Source organism: Prunus persica, chromosome G4, assembly GCF_000346465.2.
Source record: "Prunus persica cultivar Lovell chromosome G4, Prunus_persica_NCBIv2, whole genome shotgun sequence".
Lineage (NCBI taxonomy): Eukaryota > Viridiplantae > Streptophyta > Magnoliopsida > Rosales > Rosaceae > Prunus > Prunus persica.
This window is the reverse complement of record NC_034012.1, coordinates 15,592,202-15,611,066: the sequence shown is the minus strand read 5'-3', so window position 1 is coordinate 15,611,066 and position 18,865 is coordinate 15,592,202. Positions and strand designations below refer to the sequence as shown.

Sequence of the window (18,865 nt, the reverse complement as noted above, 5' to 3'; positions counted from 1 at the left end):
TTTTAAGGAATAAAAGTGTATCTACCTTAAAGCCCTTAAAGTTTTTATTTCGGCTTATCCCTTAAAAAAAAAAAAAAAAACTTTCTTATACAGCGCACGATGTATCCTCAAGTGAGATTTTGTGGGATGTCGTGCCCTAAAGCAGGCTTTTTAGTTTTGGCCATGTGGCAATCGGAAGTGGCAAATTGTCTGATGGGCAATTTGCGAAAAGTGGTGTCAGGTTTTAAATGGGTGATGTGAAGTTTGCCTTTTTTTTATCTTACCTTTCTATCTTCTTTCAATCGCGTCAGAATTCAAAGTTTTCAAATAAAAAGCCTAAACCCTGAGCTCCGATTTTTATTTTTCAGAGAATGGCGCCAAAGAAAACTCCTGCTATTGTTCCTGAGTCTTCTTCTTCTGAAGATGCCACTGCTCTTCCTATTTTTATCTTAGGGGTGGGGGTGAGGGACTTTGCCACCTTTTTTGATGGCTGGGTCGAGAGATTTACCGCTGGCCAGGTGGATTTCCAGTTTTGCAAAGATCTCATCAGTTTTGTAAATGACTACTATGTTTTGGGACCCGGATATGTAGACCAGAAATTTGACCAACTTTGGAATTATGAGTTTCATCCAATTCGGGCTTCTATTCCCGTTTTTCGTGCCGAAGGTGTCGACTGGTCGAATTGGAATAAGATGCTTCCTAAGTTTTTTCCAAAAATTGATGTATCGAGTGTTGATCTTCGCTGGGTAGACTGGATGGCGAAGATGGAGCCTCGTTATACAAACTATTGGCTTGACAATGGAATTTATCAAGCCATTACGTGTTCCACCATCCAGCTTTAGGCCGATTCTCCTCTCCTGGGTTTAACCTTGGTATTCTGGAATAACGTTTCTAATACCTTTGATTTTGGTGTCGGACCCATGTCAATTTCCATTCTTGACCTTGCAGTAATTTTTGGGTTTCGTCCTCACAGGCAGAGTGCTGATTGGTTGGGGGATTTTCAAGAGAATCCTTCTAGAGAAAAAGAGAGAAAGAAAAACCTCGAGGTTCTTTCTGGCTTGATTGGTTCCAATTGGGCTTACGGGGCTTTTATGGGTGCATTCTTGGATCAACCGGTGGATTATCCTCATGGTGAGCATGTAATGTTTCCGATGTACTGGTTATACAGGTTCATCCTCCCCAGTGCCTTCAATTGCATTACTATGGAGTGGCTTCATCTGGCCAAGGGCTTAGCGTCTCATAGAGATATTGCCACTGGCCCTTTGAGTCTGGCCTTGATTTACAGAGCTTTGAGAGAAGCGACCGTTGAGCGTGTTAATCGTAACGTAAAGGGACCTCTATGGATGGTACAAATTTGGCTTGAAAGGACATTTCTAGAATTGAGAGGGCGAAAATTGCAGGTTGCTCATGGCGTGGAGCCCTTGAGGAATTTGGCCCTTGAGAGAGAGAGAGAGAGAGAGGGCGGAAAAATCCATGAACAACGAGAAAAGTCATCGAAAAATAAAACATAATAATTAAAACCAGCAATAGATTTATTTGAAGAACTCCACACATCAGAGTGAATAAGTTTCATTGGAGAATAAGAGATAGAAAAATATGGAGTAAAGGGTAATTTAACACTTTTACCCAATGGACATCAGAAGATGGAAGCTTATTATGTGATAACAAACATTGGAAAGTAGATGAAGTAGGATGACCAAGGCAAGAGTGCCACATGGAGCGGTCAACACGGACACCTAGTAAAGCAACGCGATCAGGCAAAACTTGAAAAGGCTCATTTTCTATAAAAGAAAATGGATGTAGGCCATTGCTGCTCTTGCCCTAGAAAAGCTTCTTCCCCATCGCCAAATCCTCGATAAAATAACAATCAATAAAAAAAAGTGAAGAAACAATGGTTGTTAGTAGAAAATTTATGAATAGATAAAAGAGGAAGAAAGGCATCAGGATAGTGAAGAACATCATTAAGGTGGAAAGAATAATTAAGGTAAGAGAAACGAGAGTGACCAATATTTTTAATAGGAACCTGTTCCACCAAGCACACCTCCAACATTGTCGGAACCATGATACTCTCTAGCAAGGTATAAGTGTCTCAATTCGTTGGTAATATGAGTGTTAGCACCGGTATCTGCAACCCATTGTTGATGGCCATTATGCGAAGGATGTTGAGCGGTCATGCCTTGAAGATGAGATGGAGGTGAAGGCACAGAAGAAGCCTTGGAGGGATAGACAGCAGCGATGGCCAAAACCATGACAATTGAAACATTGAATAGGCCCATGAGTAGAAGAAGACCCAAAAGAGGAAGGAGTAGGAAGCCACAATGGCTGTCGCACCAGAAAAAATAACAAGAGAAGAAGAAGCCTGAAGTCGACATTCCGCAGAGAGAAGGAAAGCTTCAAAAGAAGACATGTTGATGGATGTCTCACGAGCTTGAGCATCAGCAACAATGTTTTCAAAAAGGGGACCAACGTTGTTCATAACCACAACAAGGAGATCAGAATCAGAAACGGGAGCACTGGCAAAAGCTAAGTTATTGGCAACAGAGTTAATGCAATCAAGAAAATCGATGATGAAAGAATAACCACGGGAAACTTGCGAAGCAAATCACAGCGTAGATGAAGACTATTTTGATTCGGAGAAGCGAAATGAGTCTCAAGCACCACCCAAGTGTCACGACCGGTGGTTTTGGTAGCAACCGTGGTTAGGACCTTATGGTGAAGAGAACCATTTATGAGAGTTAGAACACGTTGATCTTTCTGGACCCAGTCATCATATTCGGAGAGACAGAGGAGAAGAATCATCGTTCTTAGCCTTGGGATTGAGAATGGCCGGAGAAGGAGACAGGTTGCTACCATCAACAAAGCAGAGCAAGCGATGACTGCGAAGAATAGGAACAATCTACGCTAGCCATGTTGGATAGTTATCACACTTGAGACGAACAAAGATAACGTGATTGATACTCTTGAGATCAAGAACGGAGAAGAAGAAGCCATGGGCATCGGAAAAAAAAAACAAAGAAGGAACAAGAAAAAAATAGAGGATCGAGGACTATGAGTCTTAGGCTCTAATACCATGAAAGGTTGTGAATATTCTCAATGCTTTTCATTGAACAATCATATGATAATTATTAACAAAGCTTTACTTGGTATCTACACAAAGGATTTCCTATTCTAGGTAAGAATCAAGTCCTTGAGAGACAAGGAATATATATAGCAAATCTAGGAAATAAATACAAATAAATAGGAAACTAAATCCTTTAGGGATTATAGCTCATTGAGTTCTTCCACCTTGACCTATATGGGGCAAAGGTTCGAAATTGCTAGGCACCCGATGACTATTTGTATAAACCTCCCTCCCCGAATCGGTTGTACTAAAAAAAATGAAAAATGAAAAATGCATGCAATTCCACTAGGAAGCCACTATAATCCAATCCAACTCTCCTGTATTTTCCTCAGGGACCTTCAATGGCCTTCCTTCTAAGTCATGTTTGCCTTCTTGCTAAACCCTAAAATCATGGTCCAGAAAATAGGGAAGAGAGGCAAAACCAAGTACTCTGCTTCAAACCTATCCCCAGGGCCATGGAAGCTACCCCTTATAGGAAATGACTAAAACGTCTCCCCTGCGCTTACTAAAATGTAAGAGAAATAATTGGTTCAATTCAAATTCTTAACTCCACTGTTATTAAGTTATACTCTGGCAATGTACTATATTTGGACTAATCAAACACTTGGCAGAGCCCCTTGAAAATAAAGATTTATATATCCTCGAGATTCCAAGTTATCCTTAGAAAATAAAGAAAATAGAAAACGTGGAACGATCTCACCTTTGTTAATTGAGGTTTGTTAATTTTTAAGGACCGCTGGAAAAGGATACCAATCAGATTTTTATTATATTTTTTGTCAAAACCAATCAGATTTAGAACGCGTGCAATCTGACCAAAGCATTGACATTTTGTTTTGATAAAATATTTATTTCAAGCAATAATACTAGACCTTAAGACAACTATCACAGAACAGCCACCTTAGACAAATAGCTCTTAAATATTATTAATTAAAAGAAAAAGATACTAATCATTTCTTATACATAGATGTCAAATGCATGAAGGTTCATCAAAAGCCACTATAATCCAAAGTAACCTTTGTTTTCCACATGGAGATTCAGTGCCCTTCCTTCCAAGTCCTGCTAGCCTTCTTGCTCTTTATGATCATGGTACTGAAAATAGGGAAGATCAGAGGCAAAACCAAGTGCTCAGCCTCAAATCTACCGCCAGGGCCATGGAAGCTACCCGTTATAGGAAACCTGCACCAGCTCGCTGGCTCTCTACCACATCAAAGACTAAGAGACTTGGCCAAGAAATACGGACCGCTTATGCACCTAAAGCTTGGAGAAGTTTCCACCGTAGTAGTTTCATCAGCAGAGTTTGCCAAAGAGGTGATGAAAACCCATGATCTTATCTTTGCATCCAGGCCCCATGTCCTTGCCATAAGGATCTTGTCTTACGATTTTACAGACATTGTCTTTGCACCATATGGTGAATACTGGAGACAATTACGAAAAATTTGCACTCTAGAGCTTTTAAGTGCAAAACGTGTTCAATCTTACCAACCTATTAGGGAAGAAGAGGTACGGAATCTCATTAAATCGATTGCCTCAAGAGCAGGATCACCTATCAATCTTACACAGGAAATTTACTCATCAACATATACCATCACTTCGCGAGCAGCCTTTGGTAAAAAGAACAGGGATCAAGAAAAATTCATATACATTGTGAAGGAAGTTGCAAAGGCAGCATCTGGCTTCACTCTTGCAGATGTTTTTCCTTCTGTCAGTTTGCTTCATCTCTTAAGTGGAATGAGGCCTAAACTTGAGAAGCTGCATAAAGAAGCTGACAGGATAATGGGAAACATCATCAAAGAACATCAAAGGGATATGGTCAATACAAAAAGTGGCGAGGGTGAAGCAGAGGAAGACCTGGTAGATGTTCTCCTTAAATTTCATGATCACGGAAATGAGCTTGAGTTTTCCCTAACTACTGAGAACATCAAAGCAGTTATCTTTGTAAGTGATAGGATTTTTAGTACTTGTGCAAACAGTGTTAAAAATCACATAAAATACTTGCAAGAATACAAGGCTATTGTAGTATAGATGCTCATGCAAGGTCGTTTTCCTCAAGGACTAATTAGCAATTTATGTAAAAACAAATTCCAATTACTACTTAAAATAAAAAGTCAAGAAAGATGATTATAAATTTGGTGGATTCTAAAAAACAAATATTAAACAAAAACAAATACGATTGAGAGAAAGAGTTTTGAATATCAATTTATAAAAACACTAGGGTTTGACCATCACCTAGCAATCCTATGAACTTTTACCAATTACTTATGATTTGCACATGCCACTTTGAAGGTTAGGTTTTCCTAATGTATATTCTACTTGGAACCTCCAACACAGAACGTATATCCAACATGCAACCCGTCCGGACGTTCGGATCAAATCTGAACATGAAAGACTCATTAAGTTTTGTGAAAACCCTTTGAAAAACCATGCAACCCTTAAGACGTGGTGTTCATCTTAAGTGAAATTACAATTATTAATCACAAGAAGCTAGCATCAATTTCAGGGAACCTTCCGACCAAAATTGCATCCAATTACTTTTCTAAAGATCCTAATGGTGATCAGGCATTAAGACAATTAGATAGTTTAAAACAGTGATTAACAATTCAAAATACGCATGCACTCATCATAAGCAATTAAATAAAAATCACATATTCATGCTAAGGTTCAAGGCTTCACCCTAGCAAAAGAAATTTAGTTACGCATACTCATAATTGAAATCCAAGAAAATATCATTAAGAAGAAAAGAACGAAAACACCTGAAAGTTGTGAAAACCCAAAACCCTAGCAATTGCTCTCCACAATACAAAGTTCAAAAGTAATTCAGAAGTCCTCAATTCCCTGTGAGAAAGAGCTTAAATACCCCTTAAAACCTAGCTGCCAATGTACAACTTTTCTATCCCCACAAGGAAACTAATTAAAATAAAATAATACTAGGAAATAAAGTCCAAATTGGAATAGGAGAATCTGCCTAAAATCTGCCCAGCCACGTTTTGGCCCCAAATCTCCTCCAAATCTGGCCCAAGAGAGCTTGTTTTAAAGATAAAAATGTTCTGAACACTTCTCTAGAAGGCCACGAACCCATCCGAGGTCATCTTGGGCTCCAAAAACGCAATAAAAGCCCAACACGTCACTATTCCAGCACCGCGCACTGCTCCTTTATTTTATTGCCAGAAAATAACCGCTTGGAAGAAAAATCTGAAATTTTGATACGATCAAGCTAAGTGACTCAAGAACGTCCTCCAACTGGAATTACTCCAAAATTCCTCAATTTGATTATGTTTTGCTCCAGAGAGAGTCGAAAGTCCTATATTGAAAATATAATTCAAAGTATCAAAATTCTTCCAAAATATTAACCAAAATATACTAAGAATGAGGTTAAATATATAATATAAAATATGTCCATCAAAATACCCCCAAACTTAGCTTTTGCTTGTCCTCAAGCGAAACAAGACTCAAACAAAAAAATAAAAACTTAACAGACTAGACATCTGGCTAACACTTAACCAGGACAAAATTTCCATCTTCAAGTTGCAATCCATAGAAAATTTTAAAAACTAGAACATCCTTTCAATAGATCCAAGTAATCCCACCACAGAGTCTGAGCTATTTAGACTCAATTAGAAAAGAATTCACAAACTTCCTTCGGTGTAAAGTGAACCATCATGGTTATGGAGACTTGACTAAAACCCTTACCACTCATCCCTTTTATTCATACTTCACACACTCCACACTTTTTATTTTCCCTTTCTTCTTCTTTTTTTTTTTTTTTGGTGTATAAATAGTAACAGTAGTGGTTGTGCAATGTTAGTTCCTTTAAGCTTTCGATCCAACCGTGTAGCGAGACTTAGGTCAATGTCTCCCAAACCACTCGGGTTTTAGGGCACTAGGTGTAGAACACCCCTAAGGACTTATTAACTCAAGCTGAAAAGGCTACGAAACCAACTAACCACCCTGCCTCATGCCAAAACTCTACCTTTTGTCTCGAGAATCACTGCTGATTAGGCAGGACTGGCTCGGTTACTAGCAAAGTTTCGGGTGAGGCAATTATTACTTTATAACACATACTAACTTTATTTATATTGAACAGAAATTAAAACACACTTGGACAAAAAGTAAGTATTCCAATCTCATTCCCCAAAAACCATGTTGGTGTGATGTGCAAATTTCAAAGTATAATTCATGAATTAGTGTCTAAGCAACAATAAATAGAAAAGACTCTACTGTGGGATTGATTTTCACCATGTCCATTTGTTCTAACGTTTAAAATAATCTATGGATATTGACTGAAAAAAAAACGAAAATTTGTAAACAAGGCTCAAAAAATGAAAAATAAAAAATTTACGTTCCCACCCCCAAACTTAAAGCACACTTTGTCCCCAAGGTGTGGAAAATAAACAAAGGAAACAACTAAAGAAGTAATGAGGAGAGAAAAATAAATAATAATAAAAAAGAAAAAGAAAAGAAAAGAACATAAAACAGAAACAGGAAAAAAAAAATCAAGACAAAAAAAAAACCAAAACGAAATAAGAAAAAAAATGAACAAACCAGGGATGTGGAGGTGACGCTTCAGTGAGTCGAAGGCAGGACCTGGAGCGGGATGCAAAGAGCGCTGACCAACTCAACCACGTCCACACTTGCGTCAAATATGAGCAACAGCTACAATATAACCTGGTCTAGCTGCTGCATCTGTCATTTGAAAAAAAATATTGGATTCCCTTCTCCTAGCCCGAGCCCAGAAGGCTCTCTTCTGTCCATTCCCAGCTCAGACTGTAAATCACAAAAGACACTTTTTTTTTATTTCACTCAGTTTCAACCCATCCATTTCCACCCTCTCCCCTTGTCATCTATAGCAAGAACTCAAGAGCCTTGGCTATCTTTCAGAGCAGAGTCGTGTGGGTTCATCTGTGTGAGGGTGCCAAATCCAGAAAACCCTCAACAAAATCAAAATCACCATCCGCTGCGGCTTCGTCGAAGAGACAATCGGATGCTCACCGAGATCCGTCCCAACTTTGACCCCAACGACTCAGATGAGCTGACCCAGACGGAGTTCAACCCCAACACCACATACACTCGTAGTTCCTGAGCTTGGTTAATGGTAAGCTTCGCGTTGTGCTCATAACTGGGTCACAGTGTGGGTATTGTTGTGTTGAAAGTAATTAAGAGCAAAAGTGATTATTGCAGACTTCGTTGCCTTGTTCTGAGATACTCATCCCCGTCTGTTGGTGGATTTCAGCAAGCAAGTCAATCTTCAAGTTGGGAGCAGGTATAATATCGAATCCCTGCAAGTTGTTTTCTTTTTCTTTTGTAGATCTGCATTAATTCATGGGTCTTTCTGGATTGTGAGAATTTCTGCTGATTTGTGTCTTTTGGTTGGTTCTGAGAGCGATACTCAATTGTGTGGTGTCTGGTGATGTAAACTGAGTTGCAAAAATTAACTTCTCAAAATTATATCTATGTGCTGGATCCGCAACAGCTTCCCCCAAACTTGCATCTTCGAGTGAGCTCGAGCTCATGTGAATTGCTTTAACTTCTAGTATAGTGTAGATGTGGTGATGGTAATATAGGATTGCTGCTGGGTGCATGATTCCAGCTGCTGCTGGGTGCAAGATTCCAGCTGCTATTGGGTGCAAGATTCCAGTATAGGATTTTCTGTTTTTGATGCTTGCTGATGATGGTTGTGTCCTGCATTGAGTCATAAACGGCCTGCGTTGAGTCAATGATGTGTTAGGAATAGAAAGAAAGAAAAACAACAATTTTGTTTTTTGTTTTTTTGTTTTTTTTTTTTTTTGTCTTGAAAATAAAAGAAGTAAAGAGTTTAGAAAAATTGGGTTGCCTCCCAATAAGCGCGCTATTTTAAGTCTGTAGCTAGACTTTGCAGAAGCCTGGTGGTCAAATCACTGGTTCCTTCAGAGTCAAAGACTCGGCTGCAATGTCAAAGGGTGTCTCCACGTAGGGTTTTAGCCTATGACCATTCACCTTGAACGTGTTGCCTTTATCTTCATTAGTGATTTGAACTGCTCCATGAGGAAAAACTTGAGTCACTAGGTAGGGTCCAGTCCAGCGAGATTTTAATTTCCCTGGAAACAACTTGAGCCTTGAACTAAATAACAGAACCTTTTGCCCTGGCTGAAATTCCTTCCGTAAAATTTGACTGTCATGAAATGCCTTAGTTCTTTCCTTGTAGATGCGAGAACTATCATAAGCACCTTGACGAATTTCCTCTAGCTCATTTAACTGCAATTTCCGCTTTTCCCCAGCTGAGTCATATGCAAAATTTAACTCTTTAATGGCCCAGTAAGCTTTATGCTCCAGCTCCATAGGTAGATGACAGGCTTTCCCATAAACAAGTCGGAATGGTGACATCCCAATAGGAGTTTTATAAGCTGTCCTGTATGCCCACAAAGCATCATTTAGTTTAAAACTCCAATCCTTGCGTGTAGAGCTCACTGTTTTCTCCAAAATACGCTTTATTTCTCTGTTTGAAACTTCAACTTGGCCAGATGTCTGTGGGTGGTATGGTGTAGCCACGCGATGATGAATCCCATATTTTGCCAATAGGTTAGCAAATGGTTTATTAATAAAATGCTTCCCCCCATCACTAAGAATAACACGCGGTATTCCAAAACGTGGAAATATAACCCCCTGGAGGAACTTCAGGACCACTGATCCTTGATTAGTTGGTGCTGCAATGGCCTCGACCCATTTTGAAACATATTCCACAGCCACTAAAATATATTGGTGCCCATTAGAAGATGGGAATGGTCCCATGAAATCAATACCCCAAACATCAAATAGTTCAACAATTAGGATACTTTGCTGGGGCATCTCATTCCTTCTGGATTGATTGCCGACCCTTTGACACCTATCACATGCCTTGCACCAATTCTGTGAATCTCTAAAAAGTGTTGGCCAAAATAACCCACTCTGTAGGATTTTCTCTGCTGTCCTTTTCTGCCCAAAATGTCCTCCACAAGCGTAGTGATGAGCAAACTTTAAAACACTTTCCTGTTCAACCTCCGGAATACACCTGCGAATAATCTGGTCTGCACAATACTTGTATAAGTACGGTTCATCCCAGAAATAGTGCTTTACATCAAATAAAAACTTCTTTTTCTGCTGGTAGGAAAAATCTGGATGCACCACACCCTTAGCCAAATAATTGACAATATCTGCAAACCAAGGTGTGTCAATTTTGACAGCAAATAGCTGTTCATCTGGGAAACTTTCACTCAATGGTAGAGAATCTGCCTCTGTAGCTGCTGGAATAATTAATCTAGATAAATGATCAGCCACAACATTCTCACTGCCCTTCTTGTCTTTAATCTCTAAGTCAAATTCTTGAAGTAAGAGAACCCAACGAATCAATCTAGGCTTTGCATCCTTCTTAGACAACAAGTATTTAAGTGCAGCATGATCTGTATAGACAATTATTTTAGCCCCAACCAAATAAGACCGAAATTTCTCTAGTGCGAACACAACTGCCAACAATTCCTTCTCTGTAGTTGCATAGTTAAGCTGTGCATCATTGAGAGTACGACTTGTATAATAGATGACATGGGGAAGCTTATCTTTTCGCTGCCCTAAAACTGCCCCGATAGCATAATCTGACGCATCACACATTAGTTCAAATGGTAAATCCCAATTTGGTGCAGCAATGATGGGTGCCGAAGTTAGGAGGGCTTTCAACTTGTTGAATGCTTCTAAACAGGCCTTATCAAAATTAAATGGTGCATCCTTAGCCAATAAAGTGCACAAAGGTCGACTAATCTTGGAGAAATCCTTGATGAACCGACGATAAAAACCTGCGTGTCCTAAGAAGGATCTCACACCTTTTACTGATGTAGGAGGTGGCAGCTTTGCAATAACTTCAATCTTTGCCTTGTCAACCTCGATGCCTTTGCTGGAAATTGAATGACCCAAGACAATTCCCTGTTCAACCATGAAATGACACTTTTCCCAGTTTAGCACTAAATTTGTCGCTTGACATCTCTGAAGAACTAATGATAAATTCTGTAAGCACTGATCATATGAATCCCCAAAAACAGAAAAATCATCCATAAAAACTTCCACAATATTTTCGACCAAGCCAGAAAAAATACTCATCATACAACGTTGAAACGTAGCAGGTGCATTGCATAATCCGAATGGCATCCTCCGATAAGCGTAAGTACCAAATGGACAAGTGAAAGTAGTCTTCTCTTGATCCTCTGGTGCGATTGGAATCTGATTATACCCAGAATACCCATCAAGAAAACAGTAAAAAGCCCGCCCAGCCAACCTTTCTAACATTTGGTCAATAAAAGGCAATGGAAAATGGTCTTTTCTCGTCCCTGTGTTAAGCTTCCGATAATCTACACACATTCTCCAACCCGTAGTCAATCGTGTAGGAACTAACTCATTATTATCATTTTTCACCACTGTAATACCGGTCCGTTTAGGCACAACTTGAGTCGGGCTAACCCATTTACTGTCAGAAATAGGATAAATCATACCTGCATCAAGTAATTTCATAACCTCTGTTCTGACCACCTCTTTCATAATTGGGTTAAGGCGGCGTTGAGCATCAACTGTTGGCTTTACGTCGTCTTCCATTAATATTCTGTGCATACATAGTGCTGGGCTGATTCCCTTGATGTCCGCAATTGTCCATCCCAATGCATCTTGATATTTTCTCAATACACGAAGCAATTTATCCTCCTCTGTCAGTGTTAAATCTGCTGCAATTATAACTGGCAGCGTCTCTGCAGCTCCTAAATATGCATATTTAAGATGTTGTGGTAAAGGCTTCAGCTCCAATTTTGGTGGCTGTTGTCTGGATGGTTTAAGGGGCTGTTTGGGCTCTCCTAAACTCTCATACACATTCCTAAATTTTGGCAACACTGTGGGCAGACTGTTCAATGCGTGTATGTACTCATGAACACCTTCATCTTCAGAATCTGTCTCAAGTTCCCCCTGTAAAACATGCAGCAACTGATCTGTTTTTGAATTAGCACAAAATCTGTCATGCACCATACTGTCTACCATGTCAATACGCATACAATCTTGCTGTTCAGCAGGACGTTTTGCTGCCTCAAACAAATTAAACACCACAGATTGGTCTTGAACCCGTAAAGTCAATGTTCCAGCTTCCACATCAATTAAGGTCCTAGCTGTTGCCATAAACGGCCTCCCTAAAATAATAGGTGTTTGAAGGTCTTCATCCATGTCTAAAACCACAAAATCTGCCGGTAGATAAAGATCATCAACCTTAATAATTAGATCTTCAATAACACCTCTTGGATAAGTGATTGAACGGTCAGCTAGTTGAAGTATAATTGATGTAGGCTTTAAATCTCCTTGCCCCAATCGCTGAAAAACAGAAAAAGGCATCAAATTAATACTTGCACCCAAATCAATTAAAGCACTTTTAAAATTAGAATTTCCAATAGTGCAAGAAATATTAAAACTCCCTGGATCTTTTTTCTTAGGTGGTAGTTTGTGTAGCAAAACTGCACTGCACTGTTCTGTCAAAATAACTTTTTCCAAATCTGAAAGCTTCTTTTTGCTGCTGCAAACTTCCTTCAAAAATTTGGCATATGATGGAATTTTCTTGATTGCATCCAGTAAGGGAATGTTGATCTGAACCTTGGATAATGTCTGCATAAAGTCCTTGAGTTGCTGATCTTTTGCTTTAGGCTTCAAACGTTCTGGATATGGAATTGGGGCCTCATAAACACGCTCAGGAACTTGTTTTGGAACAGTTTCTAGATCTACCAAATTATGTTTTTCTGCAGGTTTGGCAGGTTTTGCTGCTGCAAAATTTTCTGTATTATCCTCCACTGTTTGCTGCTCCTTTTCAATGCTATTTTCACGATTGTCATAGCTTTTTCCACATCGTAAAGTTCGAACAACTTTGCAATCTTCACGTCCATTTGGATTAGGAATTGTTTGACTAGGAAATTTGCCCTTTTCTCTGTCTGAAATCTGTGTAGCTAGCTGTCCAAATTGTTGCTCCAAACTTTTAATTGATGCTTCAACATTTTGAAATCTTTGATTGTTGCCCTCGATGAATGATTGAGTTGTTGCTGCCAGTTTAGCAAGTTGATCTTCCAGAGATGGTTTGGAGGGAACAAAAGGTTTTTGTGCATGCTGGAATGGTTTGGCATTAGTCTGATTGTCACCCCATTTGAAATTAGGGTGATCCCTCCATCCAGGATTGTAATGAGTTGCATATGCATCATTCCTAGGCCTTTGATAGCTGTTCATCATATTGACATGTTGTTCAACAAGCTCTGGGTAAGAGTCTCTATGTGGGCAGCCCATTATGTCATGTGTAGCCATACTGCAATAGTGCAAACTATTGATGTAGGTGGCTGCTGTGTAGAACCTGCTATATGTTGTAGAAGCATATCAAACTTTGCATCAATTTTCTTATCCATTTTTTCCATTTGTGCAGACATGTTGGGAGAACCTACTGATAACTCAAAAATGCCCCTTTTCTGTGAATGTTCTGCTGTCCATTGCTGAGATTCTGTAGCCATCATATCAAACAGTTCAAATGCCTCTCTTGCAGATTTATTTGACAATGATCCTCCAGCTGATGCATTCACATGGCTCTTAGATGTAGGATTAAGCCCATCAAAGAAAATATTCATTTGTGTATCTGAATCAATTTTGACATGTGGACACTTTATGTACATCTCTGTATATCTCTCCCACGCTTCATGAAACTCTTCATTGGGCTTCTGTGTGAATGTCAAAATCTCCCTCTTGTAATTCAATGTCTTGGATGCTGGATAATATTTGTTCAGGAATTTTGTGTGTAACTGCTGCCAAGTAGTAATGCTATTAGCTGGTAGAGTAAATAACCAAGTTTCGGCCTTGTCCTTCAAAGTGAAAGGGAAGAGACGTAACTTAATAGCCTCAGCAGAAAAACCCCTAATCAAAATATTCTTGCAACCCACAATAAATTTTGCAATATGTATGTTTGCATCTTCATTAGGCAATCCCCGAAAAGTAGGTAGAATTTCAAGCATATGGTGCCTGATCTCGAACGAATCACCCTCTTCTTGTTCAGGATACACAATGCAATTGGGAACATCAGTGGCACGGGCTTCCAATGACTCCCTGAGTGGTCTACCTGCCGCAGGTAATTCTAACGACATGTTACTCTCGTTTGCAAACAAATTCTGCAAAAAAGTGCCCTGCAGTGAACAGTCCCAAGCCCAAATAACTTCTCTTCGCTGTCTATGCAGTGTGCGCTCTGGTTCTGGATCAAATTGTACAATCTGTGCAGTTCCTGATCTGGTCTGGACCATGCAGTCTGCAAAATCTGCAACAGAAACAAAATTGTTCAATTTCAATTTTTTTTTTAATTTTTTATTTTGGACGAAAATTAAAAAATAAAATAAAATAAAATAAAATAAATCAGAAAAAGGTTAAACAAAAATTGTCTAAAATAGTCCCCGGCAGCGGCGCCAATTTCTTGATAGGATTTTTAGTACTTGTGCAAACAGTGTTAAAAATCACATAAAATACTTGCAAGAATACAAGGCTATTGTAGTATAGATGCTCATGCAAGGTCGTTTTCCTCAAGGACTAATTAGCAATTTATGTAAAAACAAATTCCAATTACTACTTAAAATAAAAAGTCAAGAAAGATGATTATAAATTTGGTGGATTCTAAAAAACAAATATTAAACAAAAACAAATACGATTGAGAGAAAGAGTTTTGAATATCAATTTATAAAAACACTAGGGTTTGACCATCACCTAGCAATCCTATGAACTTTTACCAATTACTTATGATTTGCACATGCCACTTTGAAGGTTAGGTTTTCCTAATGTATATTCTACTTGGAACCTCCAACACAGAACGTATATCCAACATGCAACCCGTCCGGACGTTCGGATCAAATCTGAACATGAAAGACTCATTAAGTTTTGTGAAAACCCTTTGAAAAACCATGCAACCCTTAAGACGTGGTGTTCATCTTAAGTGAAATTACAATTATTAATCACAAGAAGCTAGCATCAATTTCAGGGAACCTTCCGACCAAAATTGCATCCAATTACTTTTCTAAAGATCCTAATGGTGATCAGGCATTAAGACAATTAGATAGTTTAAAACAGTGATTAACAATTCAAAATACGCATGCACTCATCATAAGCAATTAAATAAAAATCACATATTCATGCTAAGGTTCAAGGCTTCACCCTAGCAAAAGAAATTTAGTTACGCATACTCATAATTGAAATCCAAGAAAATATCATTAAGAAGAAAAGAACGAAAACACCTGAAAGTTGTGAAAACCCAAAACCCTAGCAATTGCTCTCCACAATACAAAGTTCAAAAGTAATTCAGAAGTCCTCAATTCCCTGTGAGAAAGAGCTTAAATACCCCTTAAAACCTAGCTGCCAATGTACAACTTTTCTATCCCCACAAGGAAACTAATTAAAATAAAATAATACTAGGAAATAAAGTCCAAATTGGAATAGGAGAATCTGCCTAAAATCTGCCCAGCCACGTTTTGGCCCCAAATCTCCTCCAAATCTGGCCCAAGAGAGCTTGTTTTAAAGATAAAAATGTTCTGAACACTTCTCTAGAAGGCCACGAACCCATCCGAGGTCATCTTGGGCTCCAAAAACGCAATAAAAGCCCAACACGTCACTATTCCAGCACCGCGCACTGCTCCTTTATTTTATTGCCAGAAAATAACCGCTTGGAAGAAAAATCTGAAATTTTGATACGATCAAGCTAAGTGACTCAAGAACGTCCTCCAACTGGAATTACTCCAAAATTCCTCAATTTGATTATGTTTTGCTCCAGAGAGAGTCGAAAGTCCTATATTGAAAATATAATTCAAAGTATCAAAATTCTTCCAAAATATTAACCAAAATATACTAAGAATGAGGTTAAATATATAATATAAAATATGTCCATCAGTAAGTACACACACTTTCCCATGATATCAAGCTTTAATAAGTCAAATCACTTTTTCAATTTTTTTTACTCCAAAAACTATATCAATGTTTTTCTTAATCTATGACATCAATCAACTGTTATCTGCTTTGGAATCGAACCCTTTGGAGCCACACACCTTGGGATGGTTTAGTCTCTGGTACAACATGTAATGATCTGCATCCACACATAGTCAAATATTGTCTGGTTTGGACTTAACCCAACCTCACAAACTTAAATAGGCCTCAAACTTTTGGAAATATAGATATGACAATTCACTTTTAACTTCACCAGGCATTGTGAGACTGAATAGTTGTGTCACCTCACCATATCTTCCAATCATGTCGACCGCGTCAAGTAACCTTGGCTACCATGGTGAAGGGAACTTGGGTCTCTGATGCAGTTCAACTAGAATTTGCAGAGAATTGGGATTGGAATAACAAGATACAAGCTAAAAGAGAAGCTTTGACAGCTAACTCAATGGTTTTTTTATTCAAACTTGGATTACAAGAGTTGTCCATACAACATACTTATAGGAGATCATCGCAAACAGAAGATTAAAACCATATTTAATGACTGACAGCAAGTCCTAGGTCCCAGCCCAACAAATGTAGAGTTCCCAAGTTATTGAATATACTCATCTTGAAACCTGATAGGTTTCTTAGCATCTGTCTTGGGCTTATTCCTTGCTATGCTAGAATCATTAAGTGATTGGGCATTGGAATTAGTTTCCCAAGTTGTCTCCACACATGGCCCTTCATCAGTCTCAGCATACTGGTAATATTTTCTGGTTCTTGATGACCACAAAAGTTATTTCCTTCAACATTCATCCTTAGAAGAGTAACCATAGCACAAACCGCATTGTAGACACACTACAAGTAGTGTAGTCACCAAAGATTCAAACAATGTTGGCAAGGACGAAAGAAAAAATATGGCTGGTCTTTCTCATCGACTTACCTCTACAGACACCAAAAAATTGAGCTATAATCTAGTTAAGCAAATTCAGCTAATCCCTTACATCATTCCCTGCAGCCGTCCAAAGCTTCTACAACTAGTTCTTCAAGTACAAGGGACAACATTGTGCTCTTTTATTCGAAACCATATAACAACTTATCTACTTGAAAAAGCTGGTTAAATAACTCTTCCTGCATTCTAATCATACATTATCTTAAACTGTTGATTGAAACTCCAATGTGCAGCATTTTCATGATGAGTGATTTACTGATGAGAGTGTTTCACATGTGTCTATTGTTCTCCATAATCATTACCTAATATTTATGACACTCTTACGAGTCAACATTTATAACCTGTGAATGAGCTTACTTGGGTACATGAATAATGGTTTCTTCTTTTAAGATTATTTATAATATTTTTCTATTTACTTAGAATTGTTTGCAATTCATAGAGGAAACTAGTTTTTGATCATTTAATAAATTAATTACTTTCAGGATATTTTTGCTGCTGGGAGTGAGACATCATCTACAGCCGTAGACTGGGCAATAGCAGAAATGATAAAAAATCCAAGAGTAATGAACATGGCACAGAATGAGGTGAGGGAAGTGTTTAATAGAAAAGGACAGGTAGATGAAACATGCATTAGAGAGATGAAATATTTAAATTTAGTTATCAAGGAGACACTGAGGTTGCACCCCCCGGCTCCCCTGTTACTTCCAAGAGAATGTGGAGAGAAATGTGAGATTGATGGATATGAAATACCTGTGAAATCCAAGGTAATTGTGAATGCATGGGCAATTGGTAGAGATCCCAATTACTGGAATGAGCCTGAGAGCTTTAATCCCAATAGGTTCCTTGATAACTCGATTGACTACAAGGGAACAAACTTTGAATATATCCCATTTGGTGCTGGAAGGAGAATGTGCCCTGGCGTGTCATTTGGTCTGGCCAACGTTGAGCTCCCACTTGCATTGTTGTTATACCATTTTGATTGGAAACTCCCCAATGGGATGAAGCATGAGGACCTGGACATGACTGAGGCCTTTGGCGCTACAGTCAAAAGAAAAGACGATCTGCACTTGATTCCCATTCCTTATCATCCTCCGTCTACTGAAAAATCCCAAGTATAAGATGCTTAACTGTTTGTATTTGTCTCAGAGTAATCGTCGTTGTTTGTTTATCTCATGTTGTAAGAACTACATGGCCTAATATCAGTATTTAATTAAGAACCATGCATATTAATGCATTTTCTATCATCATGAGTAAATTAGCAGAAACATAAACACCAAAACAGCATAATGAGATGAGAGTTTCCCAAAATTCTATTTCGTAAATTTGCATGCCTAATCAGTGCCGGGTTTGGATAATTTACTGTCACTACTACAAAAAGTGAAAAAGACGACCAGAAAACAACGACGGTCTAAGTGAAAACCGTCGTGGTTTATAAAAAGACGACGGTTCTAAAAACACCGTCGTGTAATACAACCTTAGACAACTAAAAAATGGAGTTTCAAATGGCTGTTCAAAAACAACGACGTACATAATTAAACAACCGACGTCTATTTGAAACAGATTTCCTCAGTGTAAAATCAATGCCAACAAAGAACGGCAGAAGTTATGAATCGACCGACGTAGAAAGTAAAGACGACGATTTCAATAAAAACTGCCGTTTTTACTCATAAAATAACACGACGAGGTTTTCGTATAAGACGCCGTATAATTACAAACAAATCCACGGCTATAAAATACAAAATATCGCCGTATTAAATTAATTTTACAACGACCGAAAATATTAATATATTCACGTCCTTTCCGTATAGTTCTACTACGTTATCTTTAAATCGTACATAAAATTTATCGTCGTATTTATTCATTTT

The 18,865-nt window shown here is 38.5% G+C and overlaps 1 protein-coding gene and 1 long non-coding RNA gene across 2 annotated transcripts; both read left to right on the top strand.

Annotated features, from left to right (window-relative positions):
- On the top strand, positions 4,066 to 18,201 carry LOC18779356 (cytochrome P450 71D9). Its single transcript, XM_007213942.2, has 2 exons — positions 4,066 to 5,035; positions 17,483 to 18,201. Exons 1-2 carry the CDS (start codon positions 4,127 to 4,129, stop codon positions 18,116 to 18,118), a joined length of 1,545 nt encoding a protein of 514 aa, XP_007214004.2. The 5' UTR covers positions 4,066 to 4,126; the 3' UTR covers positions 18,119 to 18,201.
- Positions 7,589 to 13,909, top strand: LOC109948963. The gene is made up of 3 exons (XR_002271444.1): positions 7,589 to 8,189; positions 8,276 to 8,357; positions 13,530 to 13,909. It is a non-coding gene; the product is annotated as an uncharacterized LOC109948963 (long non-coding RNA).